Raw genomic sequence first — 23,469 nt, forward strand, 5'->3', positions numbered from 1 at the left:
TACAATCTTTACAATCTCTACACACTATATTTTTTAAAATTTTTAATAATTTTTTTAAATTTATTCTTTTAAAATTAATTCAATTCTTTTATTTATTATTTATATATTTAATATTTAATTAAAAAATAATAAAATTAAAAAAAATATAGTGTAATTGTGTAGATTTTTTCATTCGTTATATATATATATATATATATATATATATCACCGCAACATTTCACGTGGCCAGGTCTCGTTGGTTTCTCTTTCTGTCTAGTCCTCTAGGGATCGTAAAGGCTGGCACTGCCCCCACCTCAACAATCCAGCTGTACCAACTACTACTACGCATAATCAAAGCAGGGAATTGCTGAAGCGAAGATGGGTCCCACTCCAGACTGTTTCAAGCGCCACATTTACACTGTCACCTTTGTTCGATTGTGCCATGTGGGCCCCCCTAACCCGATCCTACTTTATTCTCTTTGTACGTTGATCCAACGGTTACTTTCGGGCCCACTTCTTCTGGACCCCATTTCCTCGAACGGCCCAGATCCAACAACACCAGTCCCCGTTTCCTTGAGTGGGCCTATATATAAACCCTACCCTTCTATTACCGTCTTCAAGTCTCTGTCTCTCTGTCTCTCTGTCTCTGACTCTCTCTGAAGCAATGGATCGAAAATGCTTTCTCGCATTTGCATTTGCATTCATCTGCGTCATTGCCTGCAGCGCCGGAGCCGAATCTCCAGCTTCTGCGCCGTCGAAAGCTCCGCCAACTGCTACTACACCGACTTCACCTGCCGCAGCTCCGTCTAAACCACAATCTCCAGCCAAAGCACCTTCCAAACCAAAGTCTCCGGCTCCGGTTTCGTCTCCAACATCGGCTTCAGTACCACCAGCTGTTGCTCCATCGAAGAAGCCCGCGGCGCCTGCACCATCGAAGAAGCCGGAGGCGCCTGCTCCGTCGAAAAAACCGGTAGCGCCTGCCCCAGCGGCTACGACTCCAACGTCGTCGCCTCCAGCTGTCACTCCAGTGAGCTCCCCACCAGCTCCTGTTCCAGTCAGCTCTCATCCGTCACCTGCTCCGGCGAAATCTCCTCCATCACCTGCACCAGAAATTGTTCCCTCCAGCGCTCCTCCGGCTCCTGTTTCTGCACCAACTGCTGAGGTTCCGGCTCCTGCTCCCAGCAAGAAGAAGACCAAAACGAAAACTAAGAAACACCACGCGCCAGCCCCAGCGCCAGCATTGCTAAGTCCTCCTGCGCCGCCGGCAGAAGCCCCCGGACCGAGCCTGGACGCTTTCTCACCCGGTCCCTCCGTGGCCGCCGATGAGGTACGTGTTATCACGCATTTATCCTTGATTCTAACTTGCACCGCGGTTCAATGTGCGCTCAGATCTGGGATCTAATTTTTAAGATGCTCATTCGGAGTCATTGTATCTATGTTTTATATTTTTACTTTGCTCAGTAGCCAGTAGCCAGTAGGGACCGGACCGTGTACTGAAACAGAGTACAATGTGTTCCCCACGCGCGACTAAGCACCGTAGATTTTCATTAGTTAGAGTGAAATTTCTAGTTGCAGAACACAGTCAAACAAGAAATGACGTTGTCAGACTGTCATACAGCTTTTATTGTTGTCGTTGTCTGAAAATTGTAAATTTATTAAAAAAAAAACACGCAACTAGCCACATAAAATTAATTACTGATCAACTAAATTAATTACTGTTTGAATCTTTGTGGAATCAAAATGCAGAGCGGAGCAGTTACGATCAGGTCCGTGCAGAAGGTAATTGCTGGCTTGGCATTGGGATTGGCTTTCCTCGGATTGATCCATTAGAGAGAGAAAGATTTATGTATATTTATTTTATTATTATGTGTTCGGTGCTACATTATTTCGAGGACAGAGTTCTCCGACCGTTAGATGAATAATTTAAATGGAGTATTCAAGGATACATTATTTTTTTTAATTATATTATATGTTTAACAATCATGTGAGTGTTAAACAGGTTATGTGATTAAAAGCAAGTCTTATTGGCTTTGGAAAATTCTGTCGGTTTGCTTTTGGACAGTTGGGATTTACCCACGTCTACTTCTTTTATTCTTTCGGCCGAGTGTGGGGAAAACTTTCTAGTTTTCTATTGACTGCTTCATTTACTGTTGTATTAGTATTACTAGCAAACTTCCTTTATATTATTTTCTCTTGTTTTCTTTTGCTTTTTGTCTGAATTTCTTACATTACTACCCTCACATTAATAGAATAAGAAAAATTAAGTTGTAAAAAGATTTCACATAAATAAATTTAAAAGTGACGTGATTTGATATGATATATTAAATTATAAAATTAATTTTTATTATAAAATAAGTCTAACATATTATACAAAATTATATTAATTTATAAATTTATTTTTTTAAAATCTTGATTTCTCATGACAGTCTAGTCTAGACTTACCTCATGCATGAGATGGGTAAAGTTGGCTAAATATTCCATCTCAAAGACAAAGCCTTTATAATCTTTACGTGCCTTGTAAGTTAGCATTTCACGTCTTAGAAAGCACCTAATTATTCCTCAATTGGAAAGAAAGTATGGGTGGTTTTCACAGCCTATACAGTCCAAAACCAAAGTTAAAAAAAGAGATGCCTCTTGGGATCAAAGTACCAATAAATTGGTCACGGATGAACAATATGTAGTCTTATCAGGCAGGCAGTGAATATGAAACATACATGGCTGGCTGGCTCACTTTCAAGCCTTTTTCACCTTTCAAAAAGTCGAGACGAGGATTTTGAAGCAAGGGAATAATAGCGTAGAGAAGCCAAAAGCTACGAGTTTATGTTCAGCTGCATTTCTTTTACGGGGGGTAAAAAGAAAGAACATGCTTTGATTTCAAGCAAAGGAAAATGTCTTCCTTTTGCTCTTTTAACTTTTCCCACAAGTAAATAATATAATCGTAATAAAAATTGATAGCTCTATTATCAAATCCTCCGGTGGAGTTTGATCGTAGGGTACTCATAATTAATTTATTGTAATTATTTAAGAATAAAAATTATAATTTTAAAGAGGATTACTTATTCACTAATATGTTAATGATTCAGGTCAATTAGTTAGGAGCAATGTTACACAACCTCTCCAATCTTTACACATCATATTTTTTAAAAATTTTAAATTTTTTGATATTTTTTTAAAAAAATTTGAGTTTATTCTTTTTAAACTAATTTAATTTTTCTATTCATTATTTATATATTAAATATTTGATAAAAGAAAAAAAAATTAAAAAAACTGTGGTGTGTGGAGGTTGTGTGAATAGTAAGAAGTTGTGTAAATTTTTTTATTAGTAGTCTACTATTTTCTGATTTCTCTCTACTTGAAATCTTTTAACACACTTTTTCTTAGAACGAATCACCTATGCCCTAAATTTTATTTTATTTTCATTTGTTTTTCTCTTCCCCTCCCCATCTTAATAAGAAGTTGTTGATATTTTTTCTTTCTTCTTATTGAAGTTAATTTTTTGGCTTATTCTGTCCTCTAGCTTGGTTCGTGCTCAATTTATTATCTTTTGGTGATCAAACACATGACTCTGATCAGCCCCCATGCCACTCTCTAGCCATTGCTACCAAATTTTAATACTCACATGGACCAGCGATTCTAACAACAACACGCACAGCACTGCCAGATTCGCGTTCAGATACTTAGATGGAACTAATATGCAAATAGTAATATTTTATAATTTTCATTGAGATGTGTTTGAAAATAAATAGATTGAGATATGCGTTTGAAAATATGAAATTAGTTGAAATTGATTTAACTTTTATGAGAAGTTGAAAAGATAGTGGCCCTAGTGGGTCCTATCAATTATTAGTTTGAGATGAGCAGGGCGGGCTGGCTCAATGGTAAGGCCATTGAGGCCATTGCCTAAGGCCCCACTCTATGTAAGGCCCCCAAAATATAAATGTATTTTTTTTAATTTAAAAATAAAAATAAAAACCATTTCGTTAAATAAAATTTTAAATAATTTTTATAGTTTTCAATGTGTGCAATGTCTCATAAAACTAAATTTAACATTTAATACAATTAATTTTTTTTTATATAAGTAATACAATGAATTATTTATATTTTAAATAATTTTTTTAAGATCTTATTAAATTGAGACACAAAATTTGCATTGAGACTTCATTTTAAGTTGTTGTAAATATATATTCACAAAAACTGTATTTAAAAATTTTAAATAAAATCTCATTTTATTGTAAAGTTTAAAAATATTTCATATAATAATTTATATTTTATTGTATTATAATTACGAATAACTCACTTAAATTCGCCTTAGGCCTCAATTTGTATTGAGCCGCCCCTGGGATGAGCTGAGGTGATCTTGACATCCAAACAATAGGCTATGTTTGATTGTCGAACCAAACTCAACTCATCTCAAACTAATCATTGGTAAGACCTATTATTTTTTTCAATTTATCATAAAAAAGTTAAACACATCTTAACATACTTCATACATTTCAATCTAAATAGTTAAAGATAATAATCGGTTTACTACCTCTTATCACCTATTTACTACTCCATAGTGTATATGAAATTTTTTATTATTTAAAATCCATCTCAATTTAAAAAAATTAAATTCATGTCAATGTGACTCATAAAATATTAATATTTACAATTCAACTAAACTAATCAAAACATCTAAAAGCAACCTAATATTTCAAATCTGACCCCACCCTAACCTCTAATCGGCATGTGGTTGCAAGTTGCAACTCACTAGGCTCTAGGACAAACAACTGCAATGAGTGCTTTTGGCCACCGTTAATTCAGACCACCAATACTATCAATGATACTTACTTTCTCAAATGAAGAACATTTTTTACAACACTATTGGCAACGCTATGCTATTTCATTTGTCACGGGTCTTCAACCCCGTGTCACAACAGTCTATCCAATAAATGATTAAAAAAAAAAAAACTATCATTTAAAACGACTCTCTTCAAATTTTGAAGTAGGTGATCGAGGTCAATTTATTGATATTAATAGCTTATTTATTTATTTTTAGTTTTCTAGATGCAATACAAATTGCAAGAGGGTATATTTTTTTAAAAAATCTTTACAATCTCTTAATATTCTATATTTTATATTTTTTTAATTATTATTATTTTTTTCTTTTATCAAATATTTATTATATAAATAATGAATAAATAATTTTAAAAAAATTAACTAAAAAAAAATTAAAATTAAAAAATTAAAAAAAATATATAAAATATAGAATGTGGTAGAAATTTAATAACAAAACTCATATATTTTTAGGACTAAAGCTCCTTTTTCAATGTATCTTACTTTGTTTAGTAATGAAATGGTTGCTTAAAAAAATATAATGATTCAAGTCTGCGCAACCCAAAAAAAAAGAAAAAGAAAAAAAGGGAATAATGATTCAAGTGTTTCCCATAGACAGAATCTTTCATCCTTATCCAGGAATCGGGGACCATGTTAATCTTCGATGTATGGTTTCATCCTTGTCGTCTGTATGGTCTTTTCAACATTGTATTCACATGGAAACAACGTACGAAAGTTTCGTTGTCCAGGAGCTGGACACAGAGCCAAATGCGCAGATCGCTGACTGACAAAAGTAAATGCACGGTTGGAGTAGAAAATGGCAATTGACATGTGGTTCTGAGAAGACACTCCGCTTATACCTTCTGTCTACGACGCAGTACGGATCATTCCCCCACCACCTCATACATCTCCATAGATATTTCCTACTTTCCCAAATTCCTTTGTTTATGCCCCCGTAGCTCCTCCATTTGTGCTGCTAGAGGGAAGACCTACAACTGGAGAAAGAAGAGAACAATCCATTTCCATGGGTATCTTCAGCTTCGAAGCTCGGTCTCTCTCTCTCTCTCTGAGAATTCCTTTTTCTGTGTTCCCTGTCTAGTTCTATTTTACAACTTCTGTTTTCCCTTAGCTCTGTTAATTAAGTCAATTGATGTCCGCCTTAGCATAAGGATCTAAAGGTACCGATATCAATTCACATGGAGAAAAAGTATATGTATTTTATTTCATTTCGAAAAGATATATGGTTGCAATTTATTGTCCTGAATTAACGGCAGAGCATATTTTCTTTTAGAATTCTCAGCCTCCCATGAATTTGAAGATTACCCAAAGTTCGTGTAATGAATACATGGCCACTTTCCAGAGAAGTAAATATCAGAGAGCAAATTCAATGAAATACTATGAGAGCTTTTCACCCGAATTTAGTGGCTAGATAATGTTGACTTGATGCTCTATTTTGTTCGTATAAGTTTTTTACACTCAGATGCTGTTTATTATCTGAATGCTTTATTAACTACCTATTCTCTTTTTTGGCGCTAGGTATCTTGATTCTTGCAAGAGGCATGAGGTGCTGCCCAACTCTGCAGTGTTGTCCTGGTTTTCTAAGGTCCTCTCCAAATAAAACTCCTTACTTTAAATTGTCATTCATAATGTAAATATTCATGGTTTTCTTATCTTAATCTTCTGCTTTTATACATAACGCGCGCGCAACCATTTCTTAGCTTGCAGCAGCACAGTATACCATATCAATAACCTTTTGTTTCATTGTCATTCAGGCCAAGATCCAAAACTCCAACCACGCAAAATGTAGCATAGTGATTTCATTAGATCAGCTAAAAGATGCTGATATATCCTCACTGATTGATGCCTTTATGGCAACCGACTTCTCTGAGATTGATGCAGTTGACATACTTCATGAATCACATTGTGTCTTGAGTAAAGAGAACGTTACAGCTTTGATGAATGTGATAGATCAAAAGCTCCGTATCGTCGATTTCCTGGATATATCATTGGGGAAGGACGTTTTATGGTCTGTTTCAATAATATTCCACTAATTGAGTTGTATTCTGTACATATTTTATCCCCCAATCCCTCTTTGAAAGCTTAATAGTTATGGTAATGCAGCTCCCCATCCATTGAAAGATAGATGGGGTTGTACATATTGAAGTGAAGTCTTTTAACTTATTTAACAATTTACTCTCTTCTCCAGGGATGTCTGCCAGTATGGCTTGGCCTGTGAAGTCTTGAATTTGAGGTCTCTCCATATCGAAAAACTTGACATGGTTGGGGTATTTATGCGGTTACACACCCTTAATCTGGATTTTTGTACTTCCCTCTCTGGTTTACAGAAGGACTGTTTTTCTTGCATGCCATATCTGATGCGCCTCTCAATGTGTGAAACGAGAATTGCTAATCTCTGGACAACTGCTGCTGCCCTGTCAAAACTTCCTTCTTTGGTGGAACTACGGTTTCAAAATTGTTTATGTTGCAAGGACACTGGACCATGTCCTGCATTGTCTGGTGATAAAGCTAGGATTCATATTCCTGAGAGAACTCCCTTGAATATGGGTCATTACAGTGAGGTACCGTCTACTGATACTGGAGATGCTGCATGTCATGTTTTGTGCACAAAAGAATCAGGCAGAGACCTACTCTGTCTTGATGATTCAAAAATAAATTGTGAGATCCACAGCATGGCTGATAATTTTTCAGAGAAAAGTGAAGTAAAACTTTCAAGTTACCTGAAAGAAATGTGTTTGTTAGAAGTATCTGCTACCCTTCCTGATTTGAATGGACAGGCCAAAGTGGAGAGTGAGGTGAGAAACGACTATATTTTTTAATTGATATAATTAATATTAGGAAAGAAAACGTATACAAACATATTCATTCTTCATGAATTTATTAGCATATGTAACAGGTTTCTCTTGGCAAATTGTAGATTCAAGACAACGGTGAGTTTGCTAGGAGTTTTCAAAAGCAGCACCTGACAAATGGCACTATGACAACCACCTATGATTCTCATCATCCGTCCCCCATATGCTTTGAGAAAAATTATAGAGACTACATCATTTCTTCATTGCCTCATTTAGAAGTTTTAGATAATGTCCCTATCAGAAAGGTGGACAGGGAATTGGCCAAGAGTATCTCTTCAAAATACTATGAGCAGTTACCTTATAGACGGCGACACAAGGAAAGTGTTGTTCATGTTTTGGATAATCGTGAAATGAGAACGAGTGGCATTTACTTCCAAAAACCTTTCAGGCCAAAACTTCTATATCCTTACAGAAACGGTCAACATTTTTTCTTGAGGTCCCTTAGTGCTGCCAAACTTGGGTCTTCTGCTTGGCCGCTGTTACATTCAGTGTCTAACTTTAGCCACATACTTAAAGAAGAAAGCAAGAGGCTTCGTCCAAGGCAGTTTGAGTATAATCCATCCAACTCCAGTCTTATGGCTTTTGGAACTCTGGATGGCGAAGTGGTTGTTATCAACCATGAAAGTGGAAAACTTGTTAGTTATATCCCATCCACTGGAGCAATGAGCAGCGTATTGGGGTTGTGTTGGCTCAAGAAGCATCCATCCAAGGTATGTGATTTTATCACAACAACAAATGCCCTCAATCATACCATGAACTAGTGATATTATAGACCCAGCATCTTGCTTGTCGAATATAATTTATTTTTCATGGAATTTACAATGTCTTGTAGATATTAGATATTAATGCGTAAGAATGCATGGTAATTCTGCTCTAGATTTTTCATAGAATGTGCCAAAAAGATGTTTATAGTTTTATGAGCTAACTTGATGAGCTAACTCGAGATACTGAGATATTAAAAAGCACCGTGCTGTCTATGGTTTATTGTTAATGGAACCTTGGTAGAGTTTTACATATGTACTAGGTCAATGCATCCAAATAGCAAATGGTATCTCACTCCTGGAAGATTGTGAAATGGGACTAATCAGATGTTAATCCATGGCCTACCATTGTACGTGATTGGTCTTGCTCATATATGCATAATTGAAGTATAACAAACACTTGAGTACAAGGGCTGTGGATACTTTTTTCAGTCACTTAAAGCATGTCTTTTTTTGCTGATTTCTTTTTCACTTGTATGAACAACCAGCTTGTTGCCGGTTCTGACAATGGTTCCTTGAGGTTGTTTGACATCAATCATATGCCACCAAAAGTTACAGATACCTGTTGCCGTTCTGCTACAGTAACTTTTGATGATTTTGAGCAATTGACTTCCCTTCATGTCAACTCGACGGATGATCAGTTTCTTGCCAGCGGGTACACAAAAAATGTTGCTCTATATGATATATGCAGTGGAAAACGTTTGCAATTGTTCACTGACATGCATCGAGAACCAATTAATGTGGTTAAGTTTGCACACCATTCCCCCTTTCTATTTGCTACTTCATCATTTGACCGTGATGTCAAGATGTGGGATTTGAGACAGAACCCAGTGCGGCCTTGCTATACAGCTTCAAGCTCTAGAGGAAATGTGATGCTTTGCTTTTCTCCTGATGACCTCTATTTGCTTGTTTCGGCTGTTGACAATGAGGTACATCTTTCTTGGATGGTATATGCTTTATTCTGGTATTGTATAATAAGAAATTTAGTGGGTAAGTTTAGTTGTGCTTCTTTAGTTTCACTAATAAAGACATTAGAGAGTAAGGATGTTCTCAACCCTCTGCCTAGCAGCATCTTGTAGTTTAAGGTCTGCTATTTTGGCATTTAGGCTGTCTTCTTGCCTCCACAATAACCAATTTATGTTGTTTCTTTTGGATTGACAATGATGAAAAACTGTTTAATGATGCCAGGTTAAACAAATTCTGGCAGCTGACGGGAGGCTATGCATAAATTTTGAGATTGCTTCAAGCGGAAGTGCTCATAATTATACACGTTCCTATTACATAAATGGACGGGACTATATTATCAGTGGGAGTTGTGATGAACATGTTGTCCGCATATGCTGTGCTCAAACTGGAAGACGACTCAGGGATGTCCATTTAGAGGTACATTGGAAACTTCAATCTTCACAACTGCTTCATAACTCTCTTTTGTGTCAACTCTCTTTTGTGTCTGAAGAGTTGAACCTACCTGGTGCTTCTTCTTCCTTTGCAGGATAACGACTCAGGAAAATCTATGTTTGTGCAGTCCTTGAGGGGCGATCCGTTTAGGGTAAGTCTTTTGCAAGTATGACACATAATAACTTCTCTACTTAATGTGTTCTACGAACAGTTGTTTTCATTAGCATATTCAAAGTACCAGATTTAGTTCTCAAATGTATTTTATAGTTGTTAATCGGATCCTCATGATATCATCTTGACTTGCTCCCTCTTCTTGATTTCCATACTAATATGGCTTACGGGTTCCCACAAAATGAAGATAAAAATAGTTTATCTTGAGCTTCATTAAGTTTAGTTACATCTTTAATCTGAATAAACAGTTTGAATAAATCCGTAACATGTTTCCTTTCCTTGTGTTTCCCATAAACAGGAATTTCACATGAGTGTCTTAGCAGCCTCTAGGCGAACGAGCTCAAAATGGGAGATCATAAAGGTAAATCCATGTTCCTGTTGTTAATGTTGTCAAAGTCCAATTGGATTGGCTAAACCAGTGAGAATTTTTGCAGGTCAACTTGCTTGCTTCCAGTCACTGTGCTGAAGAATCTTCTTCCAAACAACGTTGTGGTCCTTCCTACGGTTTTGAAGGATGATGTATCAACCTTTCTCACACGGTATTTGTACATAATGCAGGTGCATATGCCTATATGCTTGTGAGTTTTGGGTTAAATATACTTGAAAGAAGTCTGCTTCTCTAAAATTGTTGGTCATGTGGCCGTGCTTCCTTGTGAGCTTTTGTATGTTCTTGTTACTCTAGCCAGCATACTTGGCGGCTGAATTCAGTGTTGTAAATCTCATTAAACTCGTGTTTCAGTCATAAGTTTCACGCTAGAAAATGAAAAATTTGATGAAGTTTGACGGTTTTCTCCAAGTTTTATACAGACCATACTGGAAAAGAAATCAGTCCATATTTTTTTACTTCAAGATCTAGATACAGTTTTTCCTCTTTTTTTTTTTTTTTTTCTGAGAATGCAAATGCAAGGGGCATGAAAGGTCCCCCCCCTCTCTCACGTGCAACCACGTGCGGACGAACAAACAAAAGCAAAAGTGGGTGATATTATATAGATAAGCTGTATGCTCCAGAGACATCTGAATTCTGTGTCCCAATAAATATTCGTAGCTTTTGTTTCTTGTTTAAAAGAATCTTCTTTTGCCAACCTGGAAAGGGAACGATGAGTTAAAAATACTCTCGAGTGCATATGGGTAAGAAGCAACCGAGTACAGAGCTTGTCTTCCCTGGAACTGCTAGGAAGCTGGTAATGTCAAATGCTACAAACCAACATTAAACAAGGTATTAAAAAAATAAAAATTATATTTTATTCCTTCAAAGCATTATGACCTTTGATCATTTGTCATTTTTCTCCCAAATTAAGATACAAGTTGCAATTTACACCATCGTCAATATATGATTGTTAAGATAAAAGAAAATAGGTGCAAAAGATTGGATTTTAGTAGAGAGGGGTCAAATTAGAACTCGTGTTTCCAACTGGGTTTAAGCGATACCTTGGATAGTTATGAGATCATATTTGGTATCACAAATCATCAATTTCTTTCAATTTACATTCCTCGTCCCATTGACATGGTAACCTTAACAAACCTTAAATTTTTGGTTGAATTGCCCTCAAATTTCTCCTTGAAATATGGTTAAAAAAAAAGTTAAAGACTTGTGGATTGTAAAAGACCACCGTTGATTACAAGATCAATGGAGATGAGTAGATGCCATTTTATTGAATCAAAATCCAAATCTTATGCTTTTTGGAGGGGATAAAATATCCTAGCCCAGATAAAGAGCTGAATCCATCAAAGGGTCCCCACTAGAAGACAATAGAATGAGAGAGGAAGAAGAGAGAATGAGGGGACAAAGGCTGAGAAATGATAGGGTGTCAAGAGGAAAAGTTGAGAGGAGACGTAAAAGAGAAAGATTTGACATAAAGCAAGGGGGAGCAGAGGATAAAGGGAGCTTTTGCCATAAGACTAAGGGGACTTCGACTTTTCCTTTAGCTCCTTCAACCTGACGAGACGGACTCTAGCGACGAGTGCTCCACCAAAAAATAAGGCTCTAATCTCCATTGTATAGCGAGGATGAGAGACCATGAGAGACTGTAAAACAAGTAGGTTATAGTAGACTATCTCCTCCCCAAACCCCCTTGACGTAGGCCTAGTGTTAAAATATGTAAATATGTGTTTCTCTTTATTTATTTTCTCTGTAATTTTTACTGCCCACTGCCATGAATGTACGCATGAACACTATATAGCCGCACTAGACCACTGCTGGGAGCTCCACATGACACCGATCAAGGCCCAGACAGTCATAATGGACTGAGAATGACTCTTTCTCTCATTCCGACCTATTGTGCCGTTTTTAGGCATTAACACTTTTTATTTTCAAACATTGTATTAGCAGCAATGGGAAGTTTCCTCATTCTCTCATTTTCTATCGTCTTGTACATATTATCCTTTTATTTTCTTAAAACAAAAAAAGAAAGAAGACCGATGCTTGAAGTGCCGCTGTGTTCCTTCAGGAACGTACGGTAACAACCACCAAACATAATCAAATGAATTGAAAGTGAAAACGCAACTCCAAGGGGGCGAGCCGTAAATGCCTCTTATGATGTTGATGAAGATGATGCCATCATATGTTACATTTGCCAATCAGTTGCTTCATCATTTATATAATACCTGGTAATTTTGATCGACGTCATGTAAGTACCTTTCCTGCTCTGAGAGAATTCTGCACTACCAAAGTAAGATGCTGCACTTACAAAAGAAAAAAATGCTAACCATAGGATTCCCGAGTGATTCACATTCGCGTTAAGCACCTACAAGAGTATTGCAAGCAAGAATAAGTTGCAAATAAAGGGGAAGTATTATTAGATTATATGCTCTTCTTTAAAATTGGGTTCCGTCTTTTTCTCTAAAGAAAGAAAAAAAAAATATATATATATATATATATATATTATTAGATTATGATTGCTGGTTGCCGCGCAGCTTGCAATTGGTATACGGAAATATCATTTCTTATTTTCAGCCTTAATTTGTAGCTTTCATTGTAATTAGCACCCATGGGCCATGTCCTCCTGAGATCTAAGATATAAATTTAAAAAAAGAAGGTAATTTCAACGCTTTCTTTTCTTGAGATCCAAAAACCGATATGATGATCAAACACTAAAGAAAGCTAACAAACATGCAAAAATGCAATGCAAATGAGGTCACTATAACAATTAAATAAAACCGATAAGTTGTGTGTCATTGCCCATTAATCGTCACTGAAAATAGACTCTCGCATGTACGAAATTTTCTTCCCACATTCATAAGTTGATGTACTTCACATGAGGACTCAATCAAATCCTTCATAAATCCTTTTTTTTTTTTTCTTTGTTTCTTTCCCTCTACAATCAAGTAAAATCCAAGCAACAACACCTTCATATGCATTATTTGCATCGTCAGATTTACACACTATCCTTACAACTTGACTTAAAACCTTAGCACGAAACCAAAGGCTGTGCTTCCAAAATCAGCCCCTCCCGGCATTACCATGTCTGTGGTTTCTAAAGTGGCTAAGAAGCGCTTGTGCCTGCAAGTAACCAAACACTCAGTTAAATTAGTCTATATATGCAAGGAAGAAATAGCAACATCATCAGCAGCTGTATACCTTTTCTTTGGCCCTAGGGGTGCCTGACTGTGACAATGCCACCAGTGGTGGGACAGCTCCTTCTTGGAGCACCATACTGTGAAATCTACTACTAGTTGTACAAAGATGTAAAAGAGCAGCAGCTGCATTCTCCTTCCCTCTAGCAGAACCCAACTCAACAACCTCTACCAGGACAGGGATCCCGCCCTCCTGACCAATCGCAGTTCGTCCCTCAGGAATTGTTGCAAGATTTGCCAAAACAGCTACTGCCTTGTCAACCATTCCAGCCGCTGGATCCATCAACTCCACAAGGTACTTTACAGCACCAGCTTGCACAATTCGGGCCTTGTTTTCATGAAATATTGACAAATTAAACAAAGCTGTCGCTGCATCTTTCTTCCCTCTAGGAGTTCCGTTCCCTAATAAATCAACCAGAGGAGCGATTGCGCCAGACCGTCCAATCCTGACCTTGTTATCCTCAATCACCGACAGGCTAAATAGAGTGGCAGCTGAGTTCTCCCGTGCCTCAGGACTCCCTCTCTCAAGAACATAAATCAGAGGTTCAATTGCATTAGCATTAGCAATCGCAGTTTTGTTGTTATCATTGATTGATAAGTTAAGAAGTGCTGTAACTGCATTTTCCTGAATCTTGGTGTCTGTTGAGCACAGCAAGTCGACCAACATACTAATGGCCCCACAGCTAGCAATTACAATCCGATTATCCATGTTGTGCTTGGCAAGTAACCGGAGCCCAGCAGTTGCCTCTCTTTGAGTATCAAGCGAAGTGCTCTTCAAGTCATCAACCAGCTTCCGCACTTGGGTTTCAATGCCAGAAAGATCAGCTCTTGTTTCAGAAACAGGAGAGGATAACAATCTTGGACCAAACCTCTCTGATGGTCGACGCCAGATTGTTTGGCTTCGAGACCTGGTCTCCAATCTAGAAGGGAACTCAGGTTCTCTATGTGTTAAGGTCAAGGTGGCAGCTTGTGGCTCTGGTTTCATCTCTCCTGATGCATCACTGCTATAGCCAGTGAGATTGGCAGATATATGTGAAGCCTCATCCACATCTCCTGATGTTCTTTGAGAAAAATTTGCACCAGAAAGCACGCTGGAGGCAGAGGCAGTTCTATTATGGCTCTGAGATGACTGCTCAGTCCCAATAGAATTAGAAAATTGTTCTCCAGATAACGAAGTAGTGGGTTGGCAAACTGAATCCATAGTCCTTTCGTCTGAGTTAGCAGACCTGTCTTCAGAACTTGTAAGTGATATTCTTGCAATTTCCATATCCTGCCCATTCCCGACTACACCAGTGAAGGAACCCTCTGATGAAGATCGAGGATGCAAAGGAGAAGTTCCCTCTCGATGGCCTCCACCGGACGAGATCAAGTTTTTACTGGGAGAATCCATAGATGGACTTGACTCAAGTGATATTGGTTGGTTGCCCCTGGAATGAGGAAAGACAGGTGACTCCCTGGTTGCACCAGACTCTGTGTTCCCGAGAAGGGACAATGGTGAGTTTAAGCTCATAGATTTCAGGGGATCAGGCAGCTTCACATTGTTTGACTCGCACCAGTTTGCAATTAGTGCCTTTACAGTGTAATTAGGTATTAGATTGGGGTGAGCAAGAGTCTGCCGCGTCTTAGGACAGACTGTGAGACCAAGATCAATCCATTTTTTTATGAAAGCCCGCTCATAGGTTTGCCCTGAAGACACAATGACAGGATCGGTCATCAGCTCAAGGGAGAGAGGACAGCAGAAATCAGCAGGTATCTGTACCGGGCTACAGCTCTGGGATTGCTTTATCATAATAAGGCGATCATGCATGCGAGTAACAACACTGATAATCTGATCAATATATTCAGCTTCCCCTGTCTTTTCGGCTTGTTCAGCATTTTCCTTCAATTTTTCAAGGGCTACAGCCTCAATGAGAATCTCCTGGTTTGACCTCAAGCTCAGGCTCTCGGCAATTTTCACCAGGATCTCTGAGCTAGGTCCAACACCCTCCGCTTGATCTCTTATAGCTTCTTTAATGACAGATGATGTTTGTTCATATCCCTTGTGCTTAATTTTCTGAATACAGTGCTGCAATTAAACATAATGAGTATTAGACATCATAAAAGAATTTAATTCATGCATCTTCCCGATTCTAGAAATGTAACCTAGTGGGTCACCCAGACAAAGAGAGGGATATGCTCTAATCTGTAACAGAATGAAAAGCAGGTAAAATGTAAGTCTCTTTTCCCCTCATATGCTACCTCAAGAGATGCTGAACTCAATTCATCAGGGAGATGTTCAAGTGAAGCCTTCAGAAGCTGGAAAATGTCGAGACCAGAAGTCCGAATCTTTGATATCAACGGTTCAATTTGCAGAATCTAGACATCATGCAAAGGAAAAGATGGTTAGAAACTTTGTTTCCCCAAAGCACCCAAAAAATCTATATTATAACTTTGTGTGAAGCAGTCAATGCCAACATAAACAGATCATAAGTGCACATTTTATGGATCCTTCTATTTTTATTTCTCTGATGTTTAATCATACTGTGGAATTAAGTATGAAGCTAGATGCCCACCATTTCAAATATTGCCCTCTTGCGAAAGAACCTTTCCAGTAAAGTAAAAGTCTTTTTTTTTCCAACAAGTAAGTTAAGTAAAATTCCTTTACAATCCCCAAAAATCACTCTTAAGAGAAAGATACATCAGAAGATCCGGCTAACGAGGCCTCAAGAAATGGAAGATTAATAGACAAAGTTTAATAAACTAAAAGAATACATGCATGCGTGCTACATTCCTTGTTTCCTCTCTTTGTTGCACATATATGCACACTAGCGGCAACACAACATCCACCACTGCCAAATCAACTTCACAACTCTCACCACCATCACTATTGTCGTCAGCATCATTACCACAAACAAAAATGCCTATAGCAGTACTGCTCTCATTACTTCTGCCAGTGTAGCTACCTCCAGCAATTTGTTAATGCCACACCACTATCATGTACAACCTTTACCACCATTACTACCACGAACTTCTGAAACTTTTCTGAGCGATCAGTTCACTTTATCCAACTCATTTACTACACCCTCTGCTAAGATCATCAAATCCCAACACCCAGTGCTTTTATAGAACATACAAAACAGGACCGACAAAGGGAGAGAAAGAGAGAGTGAAAATGATTAATTAAAGGACAAAACTTACATGGGTTCCAGGCCGGAATTTCCATCTACCCTTTTATTAAATACTAATGAGTGTAAAATAACCAGAATATTGCCTAAAAATCATATGAATAGGATAAGCCATACAATGGTCAGTTTTGTTTTATTTTAAATTAGTGATTAAGACACTATGATATCTAATTTACAAACTACAAAATAAACTTTCATTAGAAGTGGAAAATAACTTACAAAATAAACTTTGCTTGATAATGATTGCCAGTTCTCAAAAAGCTCTCTCGATTCTTCAACAGATCGACTTAGTTCTTCAAATGCCTTGATGAGCACTTCATCAGAAGCTATTTCAGAATCAACAATCACATCAAGTACCGGCTTCAACAACTTCAATATCTCTTCAGCCTTTTGGTAATACTTCAGAACTGGCTCAGAGTTTAAATTGTCACAAGATGATAAACGGAAAAATGAGGAGATGTTATTAAGAAAGACTTTTAACAGTGATATCTCCATCACACCTGCATCAATAACAGAATCAGAAATAGTCAAAACAATAGCAGTTGCTTCACATAATTTTTGTAAAATTTGTACACCCCAACAACGCCATTCAAAAAATATACAGCTAGTTCTCGAGGTATTGAAAATAAAAGTAATTGACTGGTACACAGTACATATATTTCATCCAACCAACAATAGATTTTCACCTTCACCTGTCAGCATGACATGCCAAAACAGAGAGAGAATAGTTCTGCTCAATTTGAAACAAAAGCTCCTAGTTTAGTTAATGTGTAGAGCACAAAATGAAAAAAAATGACAATATGAGGCATGCTCTATTGCCTTTGATCTTGAGGCATGTGGTTATAGAACTCAAGCTTCAAGTATAATTCTAATGCACTAAAATGAAATAAAAGACACTGGGCTGGGAACGAGGTAGCACTAGTTGATTCATTTATTTAGAGCATGAATTCTTCTAAGTCATTATGCTAGCCTTATGCCAGCTTTTTAGGCATCTGATTGAAGAAAAAGAGTTATCAATGGATATCTGCATTTCTATGTGTGAAGTGGTGCAAGCTTTTGTTTGTTTTTATTATTATTATTATTATTATTTTTTTGGGAGGGGATGTTTATGTCTAAGTACACCAAATAATTGTTGAATACAAGTGAATGGATCCCCTCAAACGGGCACAATATGAATGGTACATATTGTAAACTTTTAGCATATCCAACTCATCACCTATATGGGAATAAAACCATTCACCCCTTGTTTATTATGGGAGAGGATGCCATTTGGTCTAAAGGCCAAAAGCACTAAAATAATAATTCTTATAGGCTATTTTGATTGGAACTTCCTTTTTTTTTTTTTTTTATCAGTAATAAGATTTCTAAAAAAAATCAAAAGGGTCATAAACGAATTGTAATGAAAGTATACAAATGAAAAAAAAGTGAAAGATCTAAAGTTAAGAACATCTATACAATCGAAGAAAGACATCAAAGGGACAAAACAAAAGTGGACCAAGATCCCATCAGATAAAGAAAAAAAAAAACACTTTATATTCCCCCATGGATTATTCACACCATCCAAGGCCCTCACGTTCTCTTTCCAACCAAATCACCACATAAGACATGAAAGGACTGATCTCTATGCCACCAGGCAGCCCTACCTACAACTTACGGCCCAACAAAGCTGATAATTCAGCGACTGCTTTGTACATAAATCATGAGCATCTTCTATTCGGACGGACACCACAGACTATAAATCATGAGCAAAAGTATAAAGAAACAGGAAATGATAGACTTTCAAATTTCATATCATCCATGGTAAAAACCAGAGAGCATTCCATCCAGACAGGGAGTTAACCACTGTTTTACACCCTCTAATAAGAAACTGACAGATCGGCATCTCATTAGATTTTTAAAACACTCAAATCCACTGAATCACACCCCAACAATCTATTCCATGTCAAGTGCAGAAATCTCCCGGGCAAAACCCTGCCTTGCCCCGCTGCCATTCCATTTTCTTGCTATCTTGAAAGCTACGAAAGAAGTTTGTCTAATTTTCTTAGGCTCTTGGGGATTCCAATATTCAAGTGCACTCTCTATTGCTCTATTCTTGACGACGATGGCCATAATTGCAAAAGTTCAATGGCTGTATGTGGAGATTTTTTTGTCTGTAATTGTACAAAAACTTTTGAGTAAATATTTAAAAGCTCATTGTGTGTATGCATTATTGAGGTTGAGATATGAGAGGATTACTTTTTAGCACTTGAAATGAGCTTGGATGAAAAACAGATCTTGATTAATGACAATCTGGCTGTGGGCAGTTTTGACATAAATCAGGGAAAATTTGAATCTTTCACATGCTTTGACAAAAGAAAAAAGTGAAAATTTGTGCCAAAAGTGAAACATGTTTTGGAATTTCGTGAAAGATCTAAACTATCAACACTCCTTGAACTTTAAGTGATGGCTCACCCAGTGAATGGATTCACAAGGGATACATGGGGTTCAGGTTTTTTTACCATTCACCCAAAAAACCTTAAATTTAAAATTATGCATAAGATGATTCATTTAAAGAAACAATGAAAAGTACTAGAGTAAGATATGATAATTCAACCTCGACACAAAATTGAATCTTTTGTATACTCTCTCTCTATGAGCCTCCGGAGACATGCTACATTCGATTGGCATCTGATCGGTATGCTGCAGTTTCTGATTTGCTTTGTCGTTCTAATGGCTCAATCCAGTGGAATATTTGTTTAACTAGAGCTGTGCATGATTGGGAGATTGACGAAGTTTCAGCCTTTTACAGTTTTTTATACTTTTTGAGGCTTGGTGGTAATGATGAGGACAAGATGTTGTGGAAGTCTAAGGGGGGTAAAAAGTTTTCTGTTCATTCGTACTATAAGCTGTCGACTTCTCATAATAGTCCTCCTTTTTCCTTGGAAGTGTATTTGGAGGTCTCACGTGCCTTCCAAAGTTGCTTTCTTCACTTGGACTGCCTCTCTTGGAAAAATCTTGACATTGGATAATTTGAGGAAGCGGGGTGTTATTGTTATGGATTGGTGTTACATGTGTAAAAAGAATGGGGAAACCGTGGATCATCTACTCTTGCATTGTGAGGTGGCAAGGGCTTTATGGGATGGCATTTTTTGTCGAACTGGCTTGGCTTGGGTGATGCCTTTGAGAGTGGTAGATCTTCTAGCATGCTGGAAAGGGCTTCATGGTTGCACTCAAGCGGATGCAGATTGGAAATGGTCCCTTTGTGTCTCATGTGATGTATTTGGATGGAAAGGAATGAGCGGTGTTTTAACGATAAGGAGTGTACTTTGGAGCAACTTTGGAATTTCTTTGTGCACTATTTGCTGTTTTGGTTTTCTGCTTTAGTGATTAACGAATCTTCTGATCATGATTTCTGATGTCACTTTCTGTTTCCTAGAATGTACTTAGGTATTTTCTTTTGTATACTTCCTATGTACATGGGTTTCGCCTATATATTCGTTTCTAATAAAACTTCTTCTTACTTATTTAAAAAAAAAAATTGAATCTTTACAAATATAGCATGACACACTTAACAGGGCCTTTTTTGATCAGTACTTTTTTTTTCTTTTAATGTCGGGGAACCTCTCCAAGGCAGGGCCATTCAGACCCACCCCTGCAGAGTAAACCCCAATCCCGTGCACCGCACCCATGGAAGTTTCTCTACATGGAACTGGTTAAATCGCTGACTTTTCACCAAGGAGTGTGGCCCCAAAGGATTGTTTGCACCCATGAGGTGTTGAACCTTGGACCTTGAAAGGAGTGATACCCCAAGACCAAGGGAGTGATCAATACTTAACAGGCCTTTAAACCTGACACACTATCAAAGTTATTTTAGAACAAGGCATGACATAATGACAAAACTTGATCTACCAGCCACCTATCTGAGTAATTAATAATAGCCACAAATAGTAAAAAGAAGGGAAGGAATTTACCTTTCTCACCACAAACTAGTAATTTCAAATCCAAAATAATCTTTCTCACACCACTGATCCTTAGGAAGTCATATCAATCCATGAAAATGAAGATTATGCTTTCAAGCACCATAGACAGAAACCATTGCATTCACACCAATGAGAGATCAAATCCATATAAAGAATCTTGGGAAGCAAGGTTATCCAGCTAGCAAAACCTGTACAGAAACAAGACTTCGAATAAAACTTCTCAGTATTAGAACCTGAAAAACAGAAGGTAACTTACTGATTGCTAAACTTATAACTTTGAATATACATATGTACATGCAAACATTAACCACCCACCTCAATAAAGAAACTGACTACATAAACAGTTTCATAAAAAATATAGTGCTCGCAATTTTCTATTGTATCTTCTAAAAATACAACACAGAAGTGGATGAAAAAAAAACAGTGACCTATCACGGTAAGGTAACAGCTATATTTTCTCCAAGAGCTAGCAAAAAGCTAATGTGGCAAATTCTTCCTTTTAGATTTGGGTATTAGTCAAAAGTTTCTCAATCCAAGAGCTAGGAAACTATTTGATGATGCATAAACTACACACTCCCTCACTCAAAGAATTATTTACATATGAGGGAATAGAGAAGGGAGCATCTGGCTAGGACAAAAGCAACAGTGTGGAAAATGGTTCCTACTTGCTTCATATGGTGTATTTGGAGGAAAGAGAATGATAGAAGTTTTAAGGACCTTGAGCGGACAATGGAGGAGCTCAAGACTTTCTTTATCAATACTCTCCTCCTTTGGACAGCTTCTATAGACTTTAATGGGCTCAGTTTAGATTATTTTCTTGTATCCCTTTCTCTTTATAGATAGGTGTCTCTCTCCCATACATTCTGTGTAGTTGGATTCCACCTTTTGTGCTTTTTAATGAAATTCTTATTACTTATCATAAAAAAGGAAAATGCAAGTGGAGGAAAATGACGCAATACAAAAAGTTCCTAATCATCCTGCTGCTTCCCCAAAGTACCTGTCTCATCCCAATACCTAAGAATTTTCTTCCAGCAGTCTTGGGTCTGCACTCAAGCCCAGGAGTTCTAGGGATCTAAAATGAATTTTGGTTGGTGTATCCTATATGTTAACATCTTAAAATTCAAGTCCACCATCATTATCTGATTTTAATAAGTAGGAATTCCTTGTAATTCATCTATATTTCTATTGTAAATATTCACCTAACTACTTACTCCCATTTTTGCAGGAAGGTACTGCGTGTCTTCTAATTAGGAACCATAGAGCAAGGCAACTTATAGAGCTACTGAACTTATCAAAAGAAAAACGGTTTATAGACTTAATGAACCCTATAATAGGATGTGTGAATTTCCATTATCATTATTAGTCACCAATAAGATATTCTTCTCTAAGCGAGACCTCATAACTCTAATGCTTCAGTAATTTACTTCAACTCGTGTTAAATAGTTTGAACTGAAAAACAAATAAAGGAAATGGCACAAAATTCATGAGGGTTCTTGCTAAATTTTTTATAAAGCCATAATCAACCATTCCTTAAGTGTTCACATAAAGCCCTCTCACCTAACTTAAGTGCCAGAATATAATATTTGACGTACTTGTAAAAAAAATTTCATAAATTATTAAACTTGGTATGATAAAAGATATCATCATAAGAGGGCTAACATGTTTTAACCCATCTCTCACAAGAGTGCCCTCACTCCAATTGAATTCTCAAAACTTTGAAATTTTTTTTTTTTTTTTTTATATAAGTAAAATTCCGCAAGCTTCTAGCAAGCACAAACCAAGCTATCAAGAATAAAAGTTCTATTCTACAAGGTCAGAGCTTACTTCTGACATTTTGAACCCCAATTGCAACAATCTGTCTCCTCAAAGCAGGAAAGTGCTACCAAATGCAAAAATACAACTGAAAAATGAGAATGAACATGGCATAGAGCCATATCCAAGATAGTTATTTGAATACCCATCTTAACTTTCCAGTTTCAAAACCAAATCTCTGGTCCCTTCCCTCTCAATTAGTATAAGCTTGGAGATACAAACACTAATACGAAGACCCAATCAAACTAATTACACTGTATAACCGATCATTAACATAATCCCCAATATTAAAAAGCCCAGATATCAACACAGATCGCATTAGCTACAACAGAAAATTTAAAATAAATCACAGCAATTGAGAAGATAAAATCGAGCTATGCACACAAGCGTACATAATATACCAATTAAATGGAAAAGAAGAACAAAAACCTTCGCAATACATCACAAGAAATTCAAATTTTGCATAAGCAGTCTTGAAACATGCTTCAAACAGAAAACAAAAGAGTTTTGATAAAATTGGGAGCCCCAAATGCAGGGTACCAAGGGTTTCAGAAGCAGGTAAATTTAAACGAGAAAAATAAAAACCCTAGGCGGATCAAGCCGAGGAGGTAGAAAAGGGAAAAATGGCTGACCTGGATACAGCGAATATAGCGTTAACTGAGAGGAACCGAAGAGGAGAGCTGTATTTGTTAGTTCGTTCGTTCGTTCGTTCGTTCCTTCAATCCCTCTCTTTCTCTTTCTATCTCTCTCTTTCTTCTGGAAAGCACAGATTTCGCCAATTCTCAGCTGGTTTTTTTATTCTTTCTTTCTGACTCTTACTTTATTTTTTGTAAAAAGAATAAAAAAAATGATTTTATACAATAATATTAATAATGATGATGATGAGATGATAAATCTCATCATTTTAGGGGTGCAGTGGGGCATTCTCGTCATTACGTATTTAATAAAAAATCAAGCTCGCGGATTG

At 37.1% G+C, this 23,469-nt stretch overlaps 3 protein-coding genes across 4 annotated transcripts; 2 read left to right on the forward strand and 1 right to left on the reverse strand.

Moving 5' to 3' along the window:
* The first annotated feature begins 580 nt into the window (after positions 1 to 580).
* Positions 581 to 2,160, forward strand: LOC109013878 (lysine-rich arabinogalactan protein 18-like). The gene is made up of 2 exons (XM_018996113.2): positions 581 to 1,306; positions 1,726 to 2,160. The coding sequence occupies exons 1-2, from the start codon at positions 644 to 646 to the stop codon at positions 1,807 to 1,809; spliced, it is 747 nt and encodes a 248-aa protein (XP_018851658.1). The 5' UTR covers positions 581 to 643; the 3' UTR covers positions 1,810 to 2,160.
* Positions 2,161 to 5,437: 3,277 nt separating this feature from the next.
* LOC109013879 lies at positions 5,438 to 10,790 on the forward strand. Its single transcript, XM_018996114.2, has 10 exons — positions 5,438 to 5,844; positions 6,331 to 6,397; positions 6,567 to 6,820; positions 7,001 to 7,607; positions 7,730 to 8,374; positions 8,914 to 9,354; positions 9,614 to 9,808; positions 9,918 to 9,974; positions 10,293 to 10,355; positions 10,429 to 10,790. Exons 1-10 carry the CDS (start codon positions 5,819 to 5,821, stop codon positions 10,510 to 10,512), a joined length of 2,439 nt encoding a protein of 812 aa, XP_018851659.1. The 5' UTR covers positions 5,438 to 5,818; the 3' UTR covers positions 10,513 to 10,790.
* A 2,350-nt stretch (positions 10,791 to 13,140) lies between these two features.
* On the reverse strand, positions 13,141 to 23,315 carry LOC109013880 (U-box domain-containing protein 4-like). Of its 2 annotated transcripts, none has more exons than XM_018996115.2 (6): positions 23,135 to 23,315; positions 20,682 to 20,878; positions 16,951 to 17,231; positions 15,806 to 15,922; positions 13,572 to 15,632; positions 13,141 to 13,493 (listed from the first exon to the last, which is right to left on the reverse strand). In XM_018996115.2, the coding sequence occupies exons 3-6, from the start codon at positions 17,224 to 17,226 to the stop codon at positions 13,434 to 13,436; spliced, it is 2,514 nt and encodes an 837-aa protein (XP_018851660.1). In that variant the 5' UTR covers positions 17,227 to 17,231; positions 20,682 to 20,878; positions 23,135 to 23,315; the 3' UTR covers positions 13,141 to 13,433. The 2 variants fall into 2 exon arrangements, with proteins under 2 accessions (XP_018851660.1, XP_018851663.1); XM_018996118.2 differs by having other exon boundaries at positions 20,682 to 20,894.
* Between the last annotated feature and the right edge of the window lie 154 nt (positions 23,316 to 23,469).

The sequence above is a fragment of the Juglans regia genome, chromosome 7 (assembly GCF_001411555.2).
Source record: "Juglans regia cultivar Chandler chromosome 7, Walnut 2.0, whole genome shotgun sequence".
Classification (NCBI taxonomy): Eukaryota; Viridiplantae; Streptophyta; class Magnoliopsida; order Fagales; family Juglandaceae; genus Juglans; species Juglans regia.